The 21,069-nt window shown below is 36.8% G+C and overlaps 1 protein-coding gene across 2 annotated transcripts in view; it reads left to right on the forward strand.

The window, feature by feature from the left end:
• Nucleotides 1–21,069, forward strand: part of RASGRP3 (RAS guanyl releasing protein 3) — a 129,217-nt gene that overhangs the window by 76,300 nt on the left and 31,848 nt on the right. For both annotated transcript variants that reach the window (XM_075203673.1, XM_075203672.1), the window contains exons 2-6: nucleotides 6,014–6,186; nucleotides 11,472–11,574; nucleotides 16,214–16,276; nucleotides 17,044–17,175; nucleotides 20,091–20,238. In XM_075203673.1, coding sequence (XP_075059774.1) covers nucleotides 6,117–6,186; nucleotides 11,472–11,574; nucleotides 16,214–16,276; nucleotides 17,044–17,175; nucleotides 20,091–20,238 — 516 coding nt within the window. In that variant the 5' untranslated portion in view covers nucleotides 6,014–6,116. The remainder of the gene's footprint in view (nucleotides 1–6,013; nucleotides 6,187–11,471; nucleotides 11,575–16,213; nucleotides 16,277–17,043; nucleotides 17,176–20,090; nucleotides 20,239–21,069) is intronic.

Genomic DNA, 21,069 nt, shown 5'->3' on the forward strand with positions numbered 1-21,069 from the left:
ACACAAATGAGGACTGGGTACAAGATCTGTCTACTTTAAAAAATATCATGTTCAAACAAACCAAAACAGTTTGGAACAAAACAATGTTCAATACATATACAAAACAAAGCATGGTCCCTAGGGGACTAAGACCCAAACTATACCCAGCCTTTGAATTATTTAATAATGACCTTAAAAGGGAATGGGAAGCGGTGTTAACCAAATGTTCTCATGATTTGATCCAAATCTTAATAAGACATGATAGTTTATTATTGGAACAATACACAAAAGAGATCAATATATTGGGTGACAAACTTAAACAATTTGAGAATCTGGACACCTTTCAAAAGGCGTACGAGAAATTTAAGAAGGAGCTGGACCAATTTGAGAAAACAGTGATGGATAAAAAACGCACAAAACTCACGAGAGATCGTAATGACTATCTCAATAACACTGTTTTCAAATGGTATCAACGAAAACCACCAAATAAATCTGTCTCCTTTACGAGCATGTCCGAAATTGACTCCTCAGAGGGAGAAACAACTGACCCATCTATGTCTTCAAGAGAGGATTCTCACTATAGAAGGGATTTTTTAGAACAACGCCCAAAATATCGGGAGGGAGGAAACAAGTCAAAAAAAGACAAACACGCAGGGGGGGGAAGAAATACAGAAAGAAAACGGAAAAATATGGAGGAGCAGGATGTTCCCTACCCACTACGGAGGAACTATCAAAGAACCAAATTTTAGAAGATCAATTAAGAATTATTAATTTAACAGACCGAGAATTAAGTACAACTCATACTCAACTTCTAAGCAAAGGTCTTTCGTTCTCCCCCACCCACAAATTTGACAGATTTACGTGGGAGAAGGACTTAATGCTCTTCTCGAGAAAACTATTACTTAAAAAGTTTTATTCGAATAAATCTAATATCGCTTCTACCCATGAATCCCATGAACTTGATACAACAACGACAAGTTTATTTGGTACTGTAGCAGAACAGAATGCACTGCAGATACTGGAAGAACTAGATACAGATAATCAACCCTTAAGTACAGAGGATACACGTCCTAAATTTAAAAAGAAATCAACTTTTTGGCCAGATACAACTATATGTCCCCAAATTAAAGTCTATAGGGACTTAGTCTCCAAAGATCTGGATAAATTATATCACAAATCTTTTCAAACAAAAATAAGAAGAAATAATATGTCTACAACAGAAAGGAAAGCATTGAAAGAGATACAAACTTGGGAGGATACCATCATCAAACCCTCAGACAAAGGTGGGAATATAGTGTTATGGCCTAGGGAACTATATTTGAAGGAAATGCACAAACAACTGAATGACACTAATTGTTATAAACGCATTATCTTTAACCCCACAGCTAATTACTTAGCAATATACAAAAAATTAATTTTGGAAGCATATAATGGGGGAACAATAACGAAAGGAGACTATGAATATCTTGAGGTACACAACCCTAAAATAGCCACAATATACTTGATCCCCAAAGTGCATAAAAATGAGTCCAACCCCCCGGGAAGACCCATAGTGTCGGGGGTAGGATGTCTTACTGAGAAAGCGAGCAGATACCTAGATCTTCAGCTACGCAAACATGTAATAAGTTTAAACTCATATGTAAAAGACACATTGGACGTTTTAGTCAAATTAAACAATGTGTCAATTAACAACTCCACGAAGTTGGCGTCCCTTGATGTGGAATCTCTATATAGCAATATACCTCATCATCATGGTATCAATGCTGTAAGATACTTTCTTAATATGGAAAAACAAAGTAGCATTAATGATTTCCTCATACAACTACTACAATTCATTTTGACCAAAAATTATTTCATATTTGAAGATAAATTCTTCTTACAGATACGCGGGACAGCAATGGGGACGGCATGTGCCCCTACGTATGCCAACCTCTTCCTAGGATGGTGGGAGAGGGAATATGTATTCAATTCTCAATATGAAAAATATACGAACCACATAAGCTTGTGGTTACGGTATATAGATGACGTGTTAGTACTATGGGATGATCAGGATTCACTATTTCATGAATTTGTAACAATATTAAACACTAATGATATAAACCTTAAATTAACCTCTGAAATTAATGAAACCACGATTAATTTTTTGGACCTGACGATCACAAAAACCTCAGACGGTAGACTTAATACTGATATATATCGTAAAAAAACAGCCACGAACAGTCTTCTTCATTTCACAAGCTCACACTTCCCCCCAGTCATCAAAGGGGTTCCAAAGGGGGAATTATTAAGAGTGAAGAGGAACTGCTCGGATGAAGCAACATTTATAAAACGAGCTAATGAAGTAAAACAGAGATTTCTTGATCGTGGCTACAGTAGAAATATCATCAGACAAGCAGAACAGGATGTCAGGATGAGAGATAGAGAGTCTCTTTTATATCCTTCTTCCAATAATAAGAAAAATAAATATGATGACACCAGAATGATAGGTACTTACTGTACAGAATGGAAGGATATTTTATCTATTTTTCAGAAACATTGGCATGTTCTCATGACGGACGAGGACCTTAGTCAAACCCTACAAAATAGGGTACAAATTACGTGGAGACGTTCCAGAAATCTTAAGGACCAACTTGTACATAGTTCACTTCAGTCATCCTGCAAACAGTTGTCAACTAGGCCAAATGGCTTTTTCCGATGTGGAATATGCAAAGCATGTCAATATGCAATTCCAACAAAAGAGTATATAGACAAATTCCAACGAAAATGGGTCATAGATCAGTTTCTCAACTGTAATACTCCTAATACAATATACTGTTTAACTTGCCCCTGCCAACTTAACTATATAGGAATGACCACCAGACCGCTAAAGAAAAGAATTCTGGAACATGCTGGGAATATACGCAATGCCAATAGGGACAAAACAAATATGAAACCACTTACCACAGTGGCAAAACATTTTCTGATCCATCATGATAATGATCCCAAATATCTCAAAGCGTATGCGATGGAACAGATAACGTTAGGTCTAAGGGGAGGGGATATTAAAACTGAGCTTTTAAAACATGAGACCAAAAAAATCTTTTTAATGGGAAGTCTCACCCCTAAAGGCCTTAATGATAACAGTAATTATATGGTGTTCTCTTGAAGTATTGGGAGTAATTTGATCTGAATTAGATCAGTTTAGACCAATGTATAACATTGATCACATGACAATATAGAATCTCATATTAAATATATACACAATATGTATGCATTAAACTCCTAATGAAATTCGAACTAACTGGGGACTAAACTGGCATTCAGTATCACCTAATATCCTACAATAACATACACTACACAATGGTTATTATAGACCCTAAGCACAATTACTAATAAGTAAGCATTGAAAGCTTACCCTAATTAACTTATTATCACATCACGTCTTAATTTTTTAATAAATTTACAGTCACTCACATCTCTAATCACTATTGTCACATCATCACTATAAAATAAAGAGGATATATTTATCTGAATAAATAGATGATTTTCACAAGTAATTAGGAAATTGAAACTTAAATATATGATTTACAATATTATAATGATTCACGGATCCACAGACACACTATATAATGATACTGAGAGTCAGCTCCCAGTCTCAGGTTGATGCACATTGAAACCACTCTTGAGGACCGGCATCAGTGCGGTCTAACATAAACGAAGATTACTAACAATATGGGTTTGGGCCCATACTAAGGAATAGAGATGTTTTATTGAATATATAATTAGATACTACTAAAGGTAGTAAGCAATTTACTCCAACTACTTTGAGTGAATCATGATCCAGAGTAAATACTATACATATCAGATATACAATAACGCCCAGAATTTATACACTTATAATACCATTTGATCATTTTAACAACAACTAGGTAAAAGAAAAACTACCAACTATATCCTATTTAAAGACGGTATACTAATGAATGACAAATATTTCATCAATCACTAATACATAGTTACTTGTCATATAAAGCTGTCACAATGGAAGGTATATATATTTTTATTAAGAAAACATTTTATAAAAATGTATGGAAATTAGCAGGAGGGAACTATGATCTATATCACTTAATATATACCTAACATATCAACATTGCTTATAAACTCTATATTTTCAAATATAACAACATTAGGCTACGTAAAGTAATAGTTAAATGTAGAATTTATAACTATAATATCAATGGAACAATATGAAGAGGGCGCGCTAACGAGTGACTAAGTTTATTTATCCTATTTTGTGCAGTCATCTTCTATATACTGTTGGTGAGGTGGAAGATATACACTTACGTTGTGAATATGTCAGAACACTATTAGAAGTGTGTTACCATCGATACAGCAGGGGACCAATCACATGTCTTGATTCAGGACAGGCCCTCCCTTGTGAAACGATAACATCAACACACTATACTTCTGAACACATGACAGAGTCATGTGATGTTCTACAACCTATCAACGCTTGCCAAAAACGGGGAATGCAAAGTACCCTATCTAACGCTATACATGAGCGTCATAGAGTGGGCGGGCACATCCCTTTATAAAGCCAATTGGAACCGTCAGTCTGGTTGCCTCGTTAAAGCTCATAAGCGAAACGCGCGTCGGCGTTCACGCTGAGCCTGTGTGCTATGTCCTCATTAGTTGAAAATAAGAGTATCTATGTTCTCCACTATTTAATCCACATTTATGATATGGATCATAGGGTTTAGCAGTTTAAGAAACTCTACTAGTAGGCAGCGATATATACAGCCAGTTAGTCCAGCACTATAACACACCAATAGGTAGCGTTGTATTCAACCAGACAGTCCAGCGCTATAACACACCAAATAGTAAGACATTAGGGTGCATTTACAACAATCTATAGAGTCAGTCTAAAACCAAGGGGTTCTACAAGCTGGTGAACACACTAACCAGTGGACTATCTTTAGACTATGTATATAGTACATTAGCCTCTACCCTTATAACTAGTGAGTAGTGATACCCTGACTGGGATCACTTTTCTCACTTATGAATCATTAGATCTGTTATTTCCTTACTCCTTATAACAATAACAACGAATAAAAAGTGGAAATAATGAGTCATGTGGACTAGCTAAGTCTATTTAATAGGCGGACACAAGCCTGCCCCCTGGTGGATTTATAATAACAAGGTTTATCATAGCCCTGTTTATAATTACCCTGAGGTACTACATATTATTAATATACTCTACCAAGTAATAAGAGGGATATACATAGCAACAGGCCAACGTGGTAGTTTTCTACCTTTTTTAACAGATTTAATATTCAGGTCAATTTGCAACATATCTCGTATTTTAAATATTTCGCTTATTAATTTTAAATTTACTAATAAAGGTTGTTCATTTTAATATATACAAAAGATAAAAAATTCTATTATCTGACAAAAAGAGTGCTCCTTTCAGTACTATTCCTTCTTTTTTTCTCTTCTATGTATGAATGTTCCTAAACAGTACTGGAGCACCTCCCCGAATTATATTGGATAATAATCATACCTAGTGATACATAAGGGGTTTATAGCCCGGTGCTGAGTACAACCCAAACCTACTTCCAGGTAATTAGGTTAATGCCAGATCCGGCATTAACCCTTTGTTAAATAAAAAAAAGTGGCGAAAGTTCCTTTTGCCGGCATTTACGCCGACATTTTGACTCCTCACCGCTTGTTAAATAGATCCCTTAGTCTACTCTGCCACCAGCTGTTGTGTACCATCCATCGATAAACGTAAGCAAATGCTTTGTTTCCCATCAAATTGACTTGTGTGTAATTTTTTTTCCTCATGGAATCAGAATTTTGTAATTTAACAAAATGATAGCTTCATCTGTATTTATTTTTTTCCCCACAGTTTTTCTGACTTTAACTTTTGCATGGAGTGGCTGACTGATTTTAAAAGCACAATTTTAATTCAATGTTATTGCCATTATTATATATCAGAAATGATTTATTTTGCAAATCTAGTGTCAACACACTTTTTAATGTCTTTTTCTATTAACAGGACTTTAAAGCTTGATTAACAAATAACCTTAAGACCATTAAGAACAACTCCATCTGAAATATGGTATTCTGGACAAGTATGAATCATTGATGACTTAACAACAATGGGATCCACTGCATTCCGAAAGGCAGCGACTTTGGATGAACTTTTGTATACGTGCATTGAGATGTTTGGTATGTATGATAAAGTTCTATCTATAGCTATTCTGATAACTTTCAAGTGCCAGTGATGAGATATTTTGTACTGAAATACATAGTTCTATTAAAGTGCCAAGACCAATTAAAAAGCACATTGAACTCCGCTTTGAGAACTGAGGAATGTTGAGTATAAACATAAAAGTTATTTTCTACTTTATTGTAACTTATTTTTGAGTGTACACATTTTTCTGTTTCCATACTATATCAATCATCTATATTTTATTATTGTTCAACACACAGACCATGCTCATCTTATACCCCCTTGGAGGAACACCAGTCACCAGTCATATAAAGAACAAAATGCATGCAGATATGCGACTCGTCACATATACTAATACTTTTACAGTCATTTACTTGGAAATATATGCATTAGATAAAGAAATTTAGAAAGCTTAAAGCAAGGTCAATTAGGTCAAACTGTTTTAGTGAATTCACTACCCAAATATAATCATAAGTAGAAATTGACAGCAGATAAGACCATTTTGGCCATCTGATTATTATTATTATTATTATTATTATTATTATTATTATTAATAATTATAATAATATCAATTGTCAGGCGCAGTCCCCGCAGTCTTCTCTATGCTCAGGGACGGCTGTCTGCCTCTACCGACCGGGAGCGCCTCATTGCTAAGTAACGGGACGCAGCTCGCTTGGCCTGTTTCCACATAGCTAGACAGCGGGGAACACCTCAGATCTGCAGTCGACGGTCAGCGAAGTCACTAACCGCCGGGGGGGGGAAGGTACTCTGTGTCCATGGGACTGCCGAGGAATATGACAGGACTCTTTTGCCTATTACTGTGAATGGACAGACAGTAACAATGGTAGCGGCCATTGCCCCAAACTGCCATACTCTTTAATCCTGGGCAGAGACTTTCCGCTGTTCAAGCAGATCCTCCAGGAGCGAATCCAGCCGGACACGTTGGCAATTGAAGCACCGGCCAAAAGTCCAGCCTTGATGGAGGAGCTTGAGGGAACAGGGAATGGGAATGGGAATCTACTACAAAACCTGAACCAGACAATTCAGGAAAATAAACCTCCTAAGAGGTGGGAGTGTAGACAAAGGGAAGCTGCACCAGTACCAACGCAAAACCAGACCCTGGCATCGTTCATTGGCGAGACCTCAGGTGAAGGGGCTACACCTCTCAATGAGGACTCGGACTGGGCAGTATTGTCTAACTTGTTTCCACTAACAGACTTTGGCTGAGACCAACTTTGAGATGTTGCCTTAGCTAATGTCTATAAGCATGTGGTTGAGATTAATGGGGTAGAGAAGGGTAACAAGCCTGCAGAGGGTATTGCCTATTATATGGTAGAGAATGATCTGTTGTATAGAGTTGCTAATGTACAGGGTAGAACTGTGGAGCAATTGTTAGTACCACAAATCCATACATCACTTGTTCTCAAAGCTGCACATACACATCTGTGTGGGGGACACTTGGTGGAAGATAAAACACTGGAGAGGATATTGCTCAGGTTCTATTGGCCAGGAGTGTACAAGGCAATAAAAAGGTTTTGCCGGATGTGTCCAGTATGTCAGAGAACCTGTCCGAAGTCAGACTATCGGGCCCCGCCAGGTCCCATCCCTGTGGTGCAGACCCCGTTTGAGCATATTGGTATGGATTCGGGTAGGCTCATTAGAGGAGTCGGTCCACGGCCATCAGTATGTATTGGTCATAGTGGACTATGCCACCAGGTATCCCAGGCTATACCTTGGCGAAATATAAAGTCCAGCACAATAGAAAAAGAAACTATGATAAGTCAGCTGTAGTTGGATTTTTCCAACCAGGTGACAAAGTTCCCATAAGGGACAATCTGTCCCCAGGGTGGGAATGCACTCTCCGCAGTATCAGCGTCAGCAAGGTTGGCGACGATAAGGGGAGGGGTATGTAGCAAAGAGGGATATTTGCCACAGTTTCCTGTAAGGGAACAGGTAGGAACACAGTTAGTCTGCAGCAGCAGTCTGCAGACAGGGTTAAGTTTTCCCTAGGTTCCTCTTTGAGCACACACACACAGGTGTTCCACATGGGTGTGATTGGTTTGCTGGGATTTATTGTAGTGCTTGGGGTGGAGGATAAAGACACTGTCTGTATGTGTGGGTGGCACCACCGATGCCAGTAAGTGGCCGACGAGCAGACAGGGACATATTGTCTAGCTAGATGTAGGTGGTGGGGATTTTCGTGTACTGTTACTGGATATGATTGCTGTACCAGCATTGGAGCATTTTTACCATCCTGACAACTTCTAATAAACAGCTAAATGGTTCAGCATACCTGTGTCTGATTCCTGTGAATGGTGTACTTTCTCACTATATATATATATATATATATATATATATATATATATATATATATATATATATATATATTATTGTTTTGCATGCCTTAATGAATCAGGCCTTATAATTTAGAAAAATCCCAACACATCCCCACCCCATCACATCTCCCCTTAGATATTCTAATTTGACAATCTCAAATACAGATTTATTTATTTTTACATTTTTAAGGTTGTTCAAATTTTCATCGCTTGGCCCATCTAGTCTGCCCAATCTTTAACATATGGTAACCTATTTGATCCTTTAATCTTTGTAAGGCTATCCTTATGTCTATCTCAAGCATGTTTAAATTGCTCTACTGTATTAGCCTCAACCACCTCTGATGGGAGGCTATTCCACTGCCCTTTCTTTAAAGTAGTTTTTCTCTCAAATTTCCTCTGAACCAACTTCCCTCCAGTTTCAGTGCATGACCTCATATTCTAATACTTTTTTTCTTTTGAAGAATATTTTCATCCTGTACCATATTAAAAGCCTTGATATATTTGAAAGTTTCTATCATGTTCCCCTTTCCCTTCTCTGCTCCAAACCATACATATTAAGATCTTTTAGTCTTCCCAGCAAAGTTTTGTGCTGTAGGCCATGCACCATTTTAGTTGCCCTTTTTTGTACAGTCTCTAATGTATTTATATCCTTCTGGAGATATGACCTCCAGAATTGAACACAGTATTCTAGATGAGGCCGTACAAATGACCTTTATAGGGGCATTATTACTTCTTTCTTTCTGCTACTGATTCCACTAGCTATGCAACCAAGCATCTGACTTGCCTTTCTCATTGTTATGTTACATTGCTTACCTGACTTTAAGTCACCTTAAATAGTGACACCTAGATCCCTTTCCTCCTCAGTAGTTTCCATTATAGTATCATTAATACTATATTTACCTTCTGTGTTTTTTGAGACCCAAATACATGATATTGCATTTTCTAGCCTTAAATTGTAGTTGCCACTCTCCTGACTATTCCTCTAGTCTACCTAGATAATCGATCATTTGTTTTACCTCTCCTGGTTTGTCTGTCCTGTTGCATATCTTTGTGTCATCTGCAAAAAGGCAGACTTTCCCTTCAATACCATTTGCAGTGCCACCTATAGAGATACTAAAAGGCACTGGTCCAAGTACAGATCCTTGGGATACTCCACTGGTAACCTTTCTCTCCTGTGAATGCAGGAGGGAAAGGTTACCAGTGGAGTGCCCTCTATTTACAATAACTGTCTGATTTCTATCCTGCAATCAGGATCTTATCCGTTCACCAATCTTATAATCCAATCCCAAGCTTTTGAGTTTATTTAAGTCTGCCATGTAGGACAGTGTCAAAAGCCTTACTAAAGTCTAGATAAGCCACATCTATGGCCCCCCTTGAGTCACCCAGTCAAAAAAGTCAATAAGATTTGTTTGACATGATCTCCTCCTAATAAATCCATGCTGTTTAGGATTCCGTAACTTGCTAGACTTTAGATATTCTACAACTCTTTCTTTTAAGAGTGTTTCCATCAATTTCCCTACTACTGGTCGGTTGTTGCTTGCCTCTTCCTTGATTCCATTTTTGTGCAGTGGGACTACATTAGCTCTTTTCTAGTCCTCTGAAATTACTACAGTAGCTAGTAACTGGTTGAATAATTCTGTTAATGGCGTTACCAGCAATCCTTTAATTTCCTTGACTGTATCCCATCTGGCCCCATTGGTTTATCCACTTTCAGTTTTGAGAGCTCTGTTAGGACCTTCTCCTCTGTAAATGTACTTGTATCTACTTAATTTTTATGACTATACTTGCAACTTAACTGTGGCCCCTTCCTCTCTTTCTGTAGAGAACACTGAGCAAAAAAAATATTAAGATCATCTGCTATTACCTTTTTTCCCTCAACAAGACTCTCAATCTCTGTCTTTAGTCTTATTATTCCTCCTCTTGTTTTTCTCTTTTCACTTATATACCTAAAAAAAAGTTTTGTCCCCTTTACCTACTGACTGGGCCATTTTTTCTTCAGCTTGTGCCTTTACACATCTGATTACCTTCTTAGCCTCCTTTTGTCTAACAAGATTCAACTCTTTGTCTTCATTCCATTTTTAGGGCATGTGAGATGTAAATGTCATCTAGAGACTTAGACTTTGAAATTTTATAAAACAAATTTTTTTTTGAGACGTAAGTACCGTAAATGTGATGCTCACAGTCACTAATAGGTGCACCTATCTGCCTCTGTCTTGAATGCTCTTTATTGTGTGGAGGCAATTACAGGTGCAGAGTGAACTATAATTTGACAAGCTGCACCTGTGTACACAATGTAAACTATTTTATAACATGGGTCATGAGAAGAATTGGATGTTTTGTAGAATTCCACTACATACTGCCATACAGGTATGTTCTACTTTGTTTTAGGTTGATAATGCCTTCAAAGAAGATGTTCCCCTAAATAGTATCTTCCTTCATATTATTCTCAATTTGACAAGCGGAATGGCGAGGCCTTTACAGTTTCAAAAAAGTCTCAAGCTCTTAATTCCTCTGGTAGATCTGTCTGTATACATTCAATTTACTGACTAACTCAATGTTATATAATTTGCAGTATCTCCAAAACAGTATCTGTACTTTTGAGAATAGAATCTGGGTCACATTCACTTTAGAACATTATATCACAAAATAATAAAGTGATATAGAATCTACAATTAGTTTTAATTAGAACTTGTGCTTTACACCAAAACTGCTGAACAGCGAAGTGTGTTATGCCTGTGCCATTCACAGTTCTATTTTAGTAGGTGAGATTGTGTATTTTCGGCCAAATCCCCCGGTTGATTAACTACAATATGTAAAATTCTCAGTACAGGCCTTAGTTTACAGGCATTATAATGGTTCACACAACATTGAGTACTCATAAAAGTAATTGATAATTAATGGATATTTATAACATCTATGTGTTTACTTTATATTTTTATTCACAGATAAGAGAGGTAACCTGAACAACAGCCTGTTGCCGAGAACCATCTTGTTAATGCATCGGTGGTATTTGTCCTCTGCTGAACTAGCTGGCAAACTTCTATCAATATATCCTTTTCAGTACAATTAAGCACAAACCAATGCAAAAGTGTCCATGACCAGAGCCTCAATGTATGAGTTTTATTTTCTATATTAATTTTGTGGCACAGGACGCCCAAATCATACAGAGCTAGAAGTAGTACAGTACCTAAAATAACTAGATAATAAAGCTACTGAAGGGTAATGCTAATAGATGATGAATTTGGGAAAACTTTAGACAGACATTAGTTGCATCAGTTGGCAGCAAGGTGGCAAAGTGGTTAGCACTTCTGCCTCACAGCGTTGGGGTCATGAGTTCAATTCCCGACCATGGCCTTATCTGGGTGGAGTTTGTATGTTCTCCCTGTGTTTGCGTGGGTTTCCTCCGGGTGCTCCGGTTTCCTCCCACACTCCAAAAACATACTGATAGGTTAATTGGCTGCTATCAAAATTGACCCTAGTCTCTTTCTCTCTCTCCCTAGTCTGTGTGTGTGTGTGTAGTTTAAAGAATTTAGACTGTAAGCTCCTATGGTGCAGGGACTGATGTGAATGAGTCCTCTGTACAGCGCTGCGGAATCAGTAGCGCTATATAAATAAATGATGATGATGATCAGTTTGCAATGTTCTGTTCCTTTTATAACTCATTAATGATTGAGTCATATTGGTGACACACTCCAATAAATGTAGTAAATCAACCAGTCACAGTCCTTGACCCAAGTGATTAATCCAGAAAGTGGTTTACTCAGAAGTCAGTAACATGCTCTGTTTTTGTACTACTAAACAGATGGAGGAATGAAGCACTCTAATGGCAAGCCCAGGCTTCATAAGCCATAACTTTCATTAGTTTACGTTGTTGTTGCTGTTACAGATAGAAGCCACATGGTTTCATTTTGGGACAACCTGTGCTTTATTTGAATGAAATTGTAGTGGTTTTTCTCCATTTCTGTCTACTATTGCAAGGAGGACTTATAACTGCTAAAGTGGAGAGACTACTAAGCAAAACAGAGGGAGGTGAGACTGGTGAAATGCAGGAAGGGGGGAACAGAGGCTTGCATAGGATGAAATTTATGGGTATGGGACGATACAATATACGGTTGTTATGGGACATGGTATTGTGTTTATCTGTACCAGGGCTTTATGTGGTGGTCATGAGACTCTAAAGTTGGGTACAGAGGTGTAATGCTTGGCATAGGACTGTAGTATGTACGAAAGTATGCATGGTTCAAAGCTGTATATTGGGTGCATGGGACAGAATGTGGTGGCCATTTAGCTGTTACTTTGAATATAGGCGGTATGTCTAGTGCATGGATCTGCTATTTACTTTTTGTTATACCATACATAGTATTTACTTTTTTGCTGTGTACAATAAGTAATATTTTTTTCACCTTACCAAATATGTTATGATTTTTTTTTTTCATTGAGCCTGGTGCTCTTTGTATAGACGATTTCATCTCGCCACAAATGTGATTTCCTTTTTTGACATATTGTACCCCATCCTCCCTCTGCCTGTGCTGTCTGGCCCTCCATCATGTAGAACTCCATAAATGTGGAATTCCATACCTAAAACGGTGGATAGCACTGAGCTATGTTGTAGGATTCAATAACAGTGAAACTAACTCTGAACCATATGTCTGTAATCTGGAAGATTAAGGAACCAAACTGATTTTGTGCTCTGAATATTTCAAAAGTGGCTGAAGTGAATGCCCTTAAGAGTTTTGTTACAGCTATTTGCAAAATTCTTCCATCATGGTCTAATATCTACTTTTGAGCCTCCATTTGGAACTATTAGGGTTCTTAGCAGTCAAAGTTACATAAAAAAAATGTTTTTAATTTATACCAAAACTACAATTCACAATGATTTATGGAGGACCTTGAAAATATAGTAGACTAGGAATTTTTCCAAAACTTGAACATAAGAGTCTTGAGAATAGGGGTGGGGCACAAAAATTGTCTATTAACATGAGCCCTAGCATGGTCTTAAAAAGTTGGAACTAAAAAGAGAGAAGACTTTGCATATCTGGCAATATCCATGGATTTCAGCTCACCATTATTTGTCCATCTAGAACAACATCATCTGTATAAATCAAATTATCTGTGATTGTCTTGGTGACCATAAATTAGTTTTAACTGGATGAGGGAGCTTCAGTTGTGATTATTATATGTGGAAGAAACAGGCAGTAGAAATCCATTTATATAGGCAGCCAAGAAAGAGACCAGGGGATAAATGTATTAATGTCCGGATTCTTCAACTCCGGCGTGTTCGGCGTCTTTGGCGATTAAAGTTAAAGCCGCGCTGCATTGTAAAGGGAAACTTCCCTTTACAATGCAGCGCCACTTTAAATTTAATCGCCGAAGACGCCGAACTCGCCGGAGTTGAAGAATCCGGACATTAATACATTTACCCCAGATCTGTCCGGTTTAGCCATCCACATATGTAAAATTATGTGGCCACTCAGTACTGAAAAATACTTGGCTTGCATCATATGTGGACAGATTAAAAGTACACATTTTCAGAAAATTACACCTATAAAGGATATCACAACATGAAACGGAAACATATATAAACATATTTGTGAGCATAGTCTTTTTGTCTTCATTAATGCAACACTCAACTGTTTATTGGCTGTGTTATAGTTGCATTTACTTTCATGTACATCACTTGGGTCATGCATGCCTTTCACATGATGATGTGAATATAAGGTGAGGGCACAAATATAAAATTAATTGTATATGCAACTAATAAGCGTGAAATAAATGCAGTCCAACTATCTATAGGAATAAAGAAGTTGGTCTGTGCTGTCTTGAATTAAATATTGTAGGTGTCCTTCTTGAAGCTGTGGTCCATGCTGGTCTCCTCTAGCAGGTCTTGTATAGAAACTTCTCCAAAGCACAGGAGGGGGATTTTATTTTATTTGGATAACATCATAAGTATCAACTTCCAGATAAAATATATACAGTGTTAATTATCAGGAACTCCATGCATGTTTTGGGGTGCAGCAAACAAAGTTAATTATTTTAAAAATGACAGTTTTGATACAAATGTATACATTTGGGTTCATTCTTTTCAATAGATCTAATAGATCTAAAATTACAAGAACTGTATTTTAAAATACACACAACTTATATGAAATGTAGCTGGTGTAAATAATGAGAAAGGTGCCACTTCAATTTCTTTAGACATTAGAATGGATAGTCATATCTAATGGGGATTACGGTTAGCGGAAATGAAAATAAAATTTAATAATTCCATTTAGATTTTGAAAATGAATAAAACTTGGTAAGGGTCTTTTTTATAAATGAAATATTTTTTATTAGATTTTATAAAAGGAACAGTACAGAGAAATACACGTTTCCTAATCTATTGAAAACGCTAACTCTAACCTAAACTAATAAGAAAACATTGTACATTATAAAATCCTCATTGTGATACAACAGTGTAGCCATAGAAATTCAATAGTATCCTAAACCGACACAAGAAAGTAACCCGGGTGCAGCGCAGAGAGACGTTCAGCCCTAAAACAAATATACTGCACAGGAGGGGTATCCAGTTCACACAAGGCATATCCAGGTGATCACTGACCACATCCACATTAACAACATTAAGACTCCCCATACAGTAACATTAAAGGGGGGAGGGTAGTAGAGTACCTAGTCTACTAAGATTCTTTTATGAAGATGCAAAAATGCAATGTTTTTTCTTTTTTATGTACCTACATAGCCCCATGTCCACACTCCCTATTGGTAACTGCCTTAGAAAATGGGACTTCACCTACTTTTGTTTGATTGCTCAGCATACAAAGAGTAAAAACTCTTTTAAAAACACTCCTACAATTATCTACATTTCTAGATACTACTTCGAAAATACTAAAGAAACTTGAGCTTCATTTATATCTTAAATTATTCATGAAGGTGAGGAGACCTCAGGACTGTCATTTTTTTAGTTGCCACATTTGTATTTGTATTGTTTGCATATAAATGTACTTACCCGCATCAAATGTATCTCAATGGTAAAAAAAGTTTGCCTACTGAAAGTACAATGTATAAGATGACTCCCGATTACCAATTCTTTCTAAGAAACCATACAAAAGTTGTTGTTTTGTTTGCTGCCAAAGAAACTTACTATAAATGGTGGTCCCCAATCTCTCCACGATCCGTTAAATAACGCGTCCTGAAAAATAAAACTGTGTGTTTACATATGTAAACACGAGTGCACCCAACCCACGTTTAACTAGGTACACCACAAAGGAAGCAAACGTTTTGAAGCTCTGGTATGTACCAGGTTCATGTGCTTCCTGTAAGAAAGGTGCATATTCTGAAAAATAAGAACAAGACATCCCAAAATAGCATATGTGCCTGTTTGTAGGTGATCCTCTGTGTTCTTATGATGGTGTCTTTCCCAGCACAAGCTGTGGTTGTTGTATTTACCAGCAACTGGTGCCTATTGAAATCTGAAGGTGATAACGGCACAGCTATTCAATAACCTGCAACCTTCACCATGGAGTTGTCACCTTTTTGAATTACTTATGACTTTTAAGTTGAATAAATACTACCACATATCGTAGTATATCCTAAAATGCAGAATATTAAATGTAAACCAAATGTATATTTTGGCAAGACAAGTAACTGAAAGCTTAAAATGTTTGCAAAATATTTTCTTTAACATGTGTACTTATCAAAATGCCTGTGGTGAAAACTGCAATGACATGCGCTTGAACACATGCCACTTTATGCGGTACGTTTACATAGACAGAAGTCTTAACCTTTTGTTTACTTTATTTTGCAGATTGCAAGATGCATCAGACCATGAAACAAGTTCAAATTTTAGTGTGTGCTTGTGTATGGGGGGGGGGGGGGGGGGGGGGGGGGGGGGGGGGGGGGGGGGGGGGGGCGGGGATTGCAGGCCAAATACAAGTAGCGAAACTGCCACACATTTATATTCCCACTTAAACATATACCTTTAACATGGGGTTCATAACATGCTTTCATTTTAGTTTACTGGTTTGCAAGATTGACTTCATTTTTTAATTTAGATCGCTATCTCTCTTGTTGGGTAGCCTCACTAAAATAATTATTATATTTACAGTTATGCTACTTCATTGGTAAATAAAGTTAACACAGAAAAATACTGTAAGGTGTACATCGAATCAATCTTTACTTGTGGCAACCACTTATTTGTGAATGGCGGTCTTTGCAGTGTTCCAGACAAATATTAATTGTCAATTTGTTTTGCATAATTAAATGTTATAAGTGTCTTTTATTTCAGCCCTGTTTTAAAGGATATAATAAATGTTATGTTATATGTTTTGAACCTTTTCTGTTAGCTATATATTGTTTTGATATTTTTTTGATCATTGATTTCTCAAATATAGTTTGTAATTTTTATCCTGGTAATAATGTTTATGAGGAATATTTGCTCAACGTTCAGTTATTCAAATAAACATTAAAAAGGTGTCTTTTTGTGAGGACAGAAAGTCATAACGACCCTTATGCCTGTTCTAGATATTGGATTCTGGAATTTCCTGCAGAGTTTAATTTGGATTTGGGACTGATACGGCTGACGGAGGAATTCAGAGAACTGGCAAGCCAGCTGGGTTATGAAGAACATATTAATCTTATAGACATCTCCAGCATGTGAGTCTTGGTTATGTTTTTTTGCAGTAACAAAATTGTTAGGTGTTGTGTGAGCATGTGGTGTTTCTGCCTTGGATGTGAACAAGAAACAGCCAATATAAAGTGGATTCTTTCAATCTGATGGAGGCAAATATTGAATATTTTGCTCCAGTGATGGCATTAGTTGTCAGAGCAACCGGTATCATGATAGTAGAAATGTGTGCTATGGAAGAATATCCACACATAGGGGCAGATTCAATTCCAAGAACAACGCGGGGCACGCATCATAACCGTTAGGATGGTAATTTTAATGTCGATTTTTGCTCACAGACCTGTGAGCAGACATCATTAAGATTACGGTACTAGCGGTAATGATGCACATCAATTATCATAGTAACGGTAATGATGCACATCAATTATCATAGTAACGGTAATGATGCACATCAATTATCATAGTAACGGTATTGATGCGCGCCCCACATTGTTCTAAACAACAATGTGGGAAATTGAATCTGCCCCTTTCCTTAGGGTTACATTGGTTATATGCTAATAGACTTGGCCTTAAATTTTCCTTTCTATATTTTTTTATGTAATCCGTTATTACATACTGCATTACACTGAATCAATTTTATAACATATGTAATGTATTTATTTATCCCAAGAATGTATATATTGATTAACATGTTGTCAGCATCATGTATGAAGTTGCTTCCTTCAACAATGTGAAAATAGAGTATAATTACAGGTTAAGTCTACAGATAATTTGTACTCTCCACTTCTCAAAGGTTTTCTAATATGTTTACCACCCACCTTTAATTATAAGCTTTCTGTATATTAAATTAACTAATCATCCAATCATATCCAATGTATTTAATAGCAAATTAGTAACCGGTACTGCTATGGGATCATGAGTCTGCTATGAGCCACTCTCTAGATTTCCATGAATGATGGCTACTACTTCATACACAGGATATATGAGTTCTGGTAATAGCTGCCCCCTATCTCTGAATTTCACTTTTACAATGTAAATGCTTGCCTTGAATTGCATCAGTGTTTCATTTTGTTCAGGATTTTGCACACAATACACATTTCCTGCTGACACACAATGATCTATATTTAGAAAACCATTGATGAGTCGGAAACTGGGGATTTAACTCCCATAAACCACATGTCTTGTGTATAGTACTCATTAACATAAAGTACCTACTAACATTTCTTTAATAAATACAGTTATTTTATGTTAAATTGTCACCTGTGTGTACATTATTGATGTACCACATTATTATGCAAGTGTTTTACACCAATTTTAATACATTTCGAGTAAGTAGCAAACCACAAAAAGGTGCAGATATGATCCTGGAAAAATGATGTAGAGAGGCAATGGGTGCAAATGTATTTTTTTTTGCATGCAGGGCAAAAAACAGGAACATACAGACTGCTTTTGCATGTAGCACACAAATACTGGACAGCTTTTTGTTTACACTGCAATTTAGAATTGAGCAAGGACACGCCATTCCTGACTACATGCATATTTCATTGTCCTTCCCAGTTCAACATGGTTTAGAGAGAATGTCCAAGTGGCAAGTGTGGGGGGGCATCACAGAGCAGAGCTTCTTTGTGCCAAGCAGTCAGGGGTACAAATAAATTTGAACAGCTGCCTAAGACGAAGGTTTCCTTATGTTAGGTATGTAACCAATTTATTAATCTGTGTTACTGGCACTACAGGCCTGACCTATGTGGAATTTGGGCCTGAGAAAATGATACATGATGTGGATCAAGACAAAACAAAAAAATTTAAAAATATAGTCAGCATGACAACATGAGTTCAAAACAAGAATAGAAAAGTGACATAATAAACTGTAAAGGATAATACAATCACATAACTAAACCTAAGTAAGATCAAATAGATGGCTTGTGTTTCATTATGGAATTCGGAAGCAACACATTAACATAAAAACATTTATACCTCTCAGTTTACAATATAGAAAAACAGATTTATGGACTTTTTAGAAGTAAGAATAATGTAGAAGATAGTTTATTATATTAAATGCTGGTAGGGTGTGAGGGACCTTCTCGGTGCCTGTTGTTATACAGAATATATTAATGCATAATACATTAATGCCCTAAACACAGGGGACTTGGCATACTGGATTGTGCCTCAATGGGGAGTGTCGTCCAATGTAGACTGGTAGTTTTACATTTTGACCTTTCCTGATGGTTAAATGTAAGGAGTGGGCGTTTTCTGCAGGGAGCATAAAGGCTATTCAGAGGAGAAGTATACCGTTGTTGATATATGGCTTATATGGTCTGCATCTTTTGTGACAGAAAAGTTAGTAACTTCAATTAATGTATTCAAAATTAAGTTTTGTCAAGCCTGACCGCATATCCAGGATCCACAAAATATATTATTGGTTAAGGCAATCTGGACTCCAGTGGTCAGAACTCCATTTCTTACATGTTCAAGTAAAGCATCTAAAGTATATACAAGATGCTGGGTGCTCAGTCATTTATCACAACAATGATTACATCTGGCTGCTTACTACACTCTTGTCAATCCCCGTGTTCAAATGCTGTAAGTTTCTTAGTTGAGAAGTATGCGTCACAAACAACCTCCTTAAGGTACCTCATGATGCCTGAGGCAACTCCTAAGTCAGGGAATAGTATATTAGCTCCACCAATGCAACTAGATTGCTGGCCGTTTAAGCCAGTAACTTAAATAATTCTAAAACAAAATACTAAAATATTATACAAGAAGACAGGCACAAATGGAAAACAAGTTACTTTTATGTGTTTTATCTTTTGCTTGCCTACACAGTGTAAGGTGATAAAATGAGAAAAACACATGTAAATAGAAACACCACAATAAGAGCCCTGTTAATTGTTTATTGATTGCTGCATTTTGTGGTGACAGTTTGTGTTGTCGCTGTTGTTTGCAGCCCATCTTATGACTGGATGCGAAGAGTCACGCAGAGAAAAAAAACATCTAAGAAGGGGAAGGTTTGCCTTCTGTTTGACCATCTGGAGCCTGTGGAGCTGGCAGAACACCTAACATTTCTTGAGTATAAAGCCTTCCGAAGGATATCTGTAAGCATAAATGTTATTATTAATCTGATAACCTAATAATTTTTATTTGTTAAGGATCAGAAATTCACATTAGAGCTGTTACAGAGTTCCAATTCATGAAGATATTATATATATATATATATATATATATATATATATATATATATATATATGATATTATAATTATTTCATTTTATGTATTAAAAAATGGCTGTAGAGAATGCATTCAGTATATTATTTAAAGAGCCCATTTAAAGGGCCCATTCAGTATATCATTTAAAGGGCCCATTTAAAGGGCCCATTCACTATATCATTTAAAGGGCCCAAATATTTTGTTACCTGTAATAATCAGTGCTATTTGGATTTTATTATACTATTTACCCTTGAAAATGTACCATGAGCTCAGGTCATAGGAAGTTACCACAAAATAAAAAGATACATGTAAATTCTGCAAACTGAGATAACTTATGCAGGGCCAGTTGCACAAATGATTACATAAACCAATGGTAATATAGCATCTGTACACCAAGCAGACCTCTTGGATGAGTAATGGTGCACAAATATATAATTTCTTGGAGCTAAGCAAGACATTGGACAGTCTATAATAATGATGTATTTATACTCTTTTTCTAGCTTGCATAAAGTGGAACTGTCTGGATATTGGTAGCAATGTACCCCAACATTTATGACTGATGTATTTCATGTTTACGGGTTTCTCAGACACTACTCCATCCGTCACAGGATTGAACCTTAATATCCTTTGCTATGCAGGAGGTTCATATACCACCCAGTCCTTTCTAAAATTTAGGAAGGTCATGAAATAGCTTTCACTTCGACAGCACTTTTTCCACT

The sequence above is a fragment of the Mixophyes fleayi genome, chromosome 3 (assembly GCF_038048845.1).
Source record: "Mixophyes fleayi isolate aMixFle1 chromosome 3, aMixFle1.hap1, whole genome shotgun sequence".
In the NCBI taxonomy this organism is placed as follows: Eukaryota; Metazoa; Chordata; class Amphibia; order Anura; family Limnodynastidae; genus Mixophyes; species Mixophyes fleayi.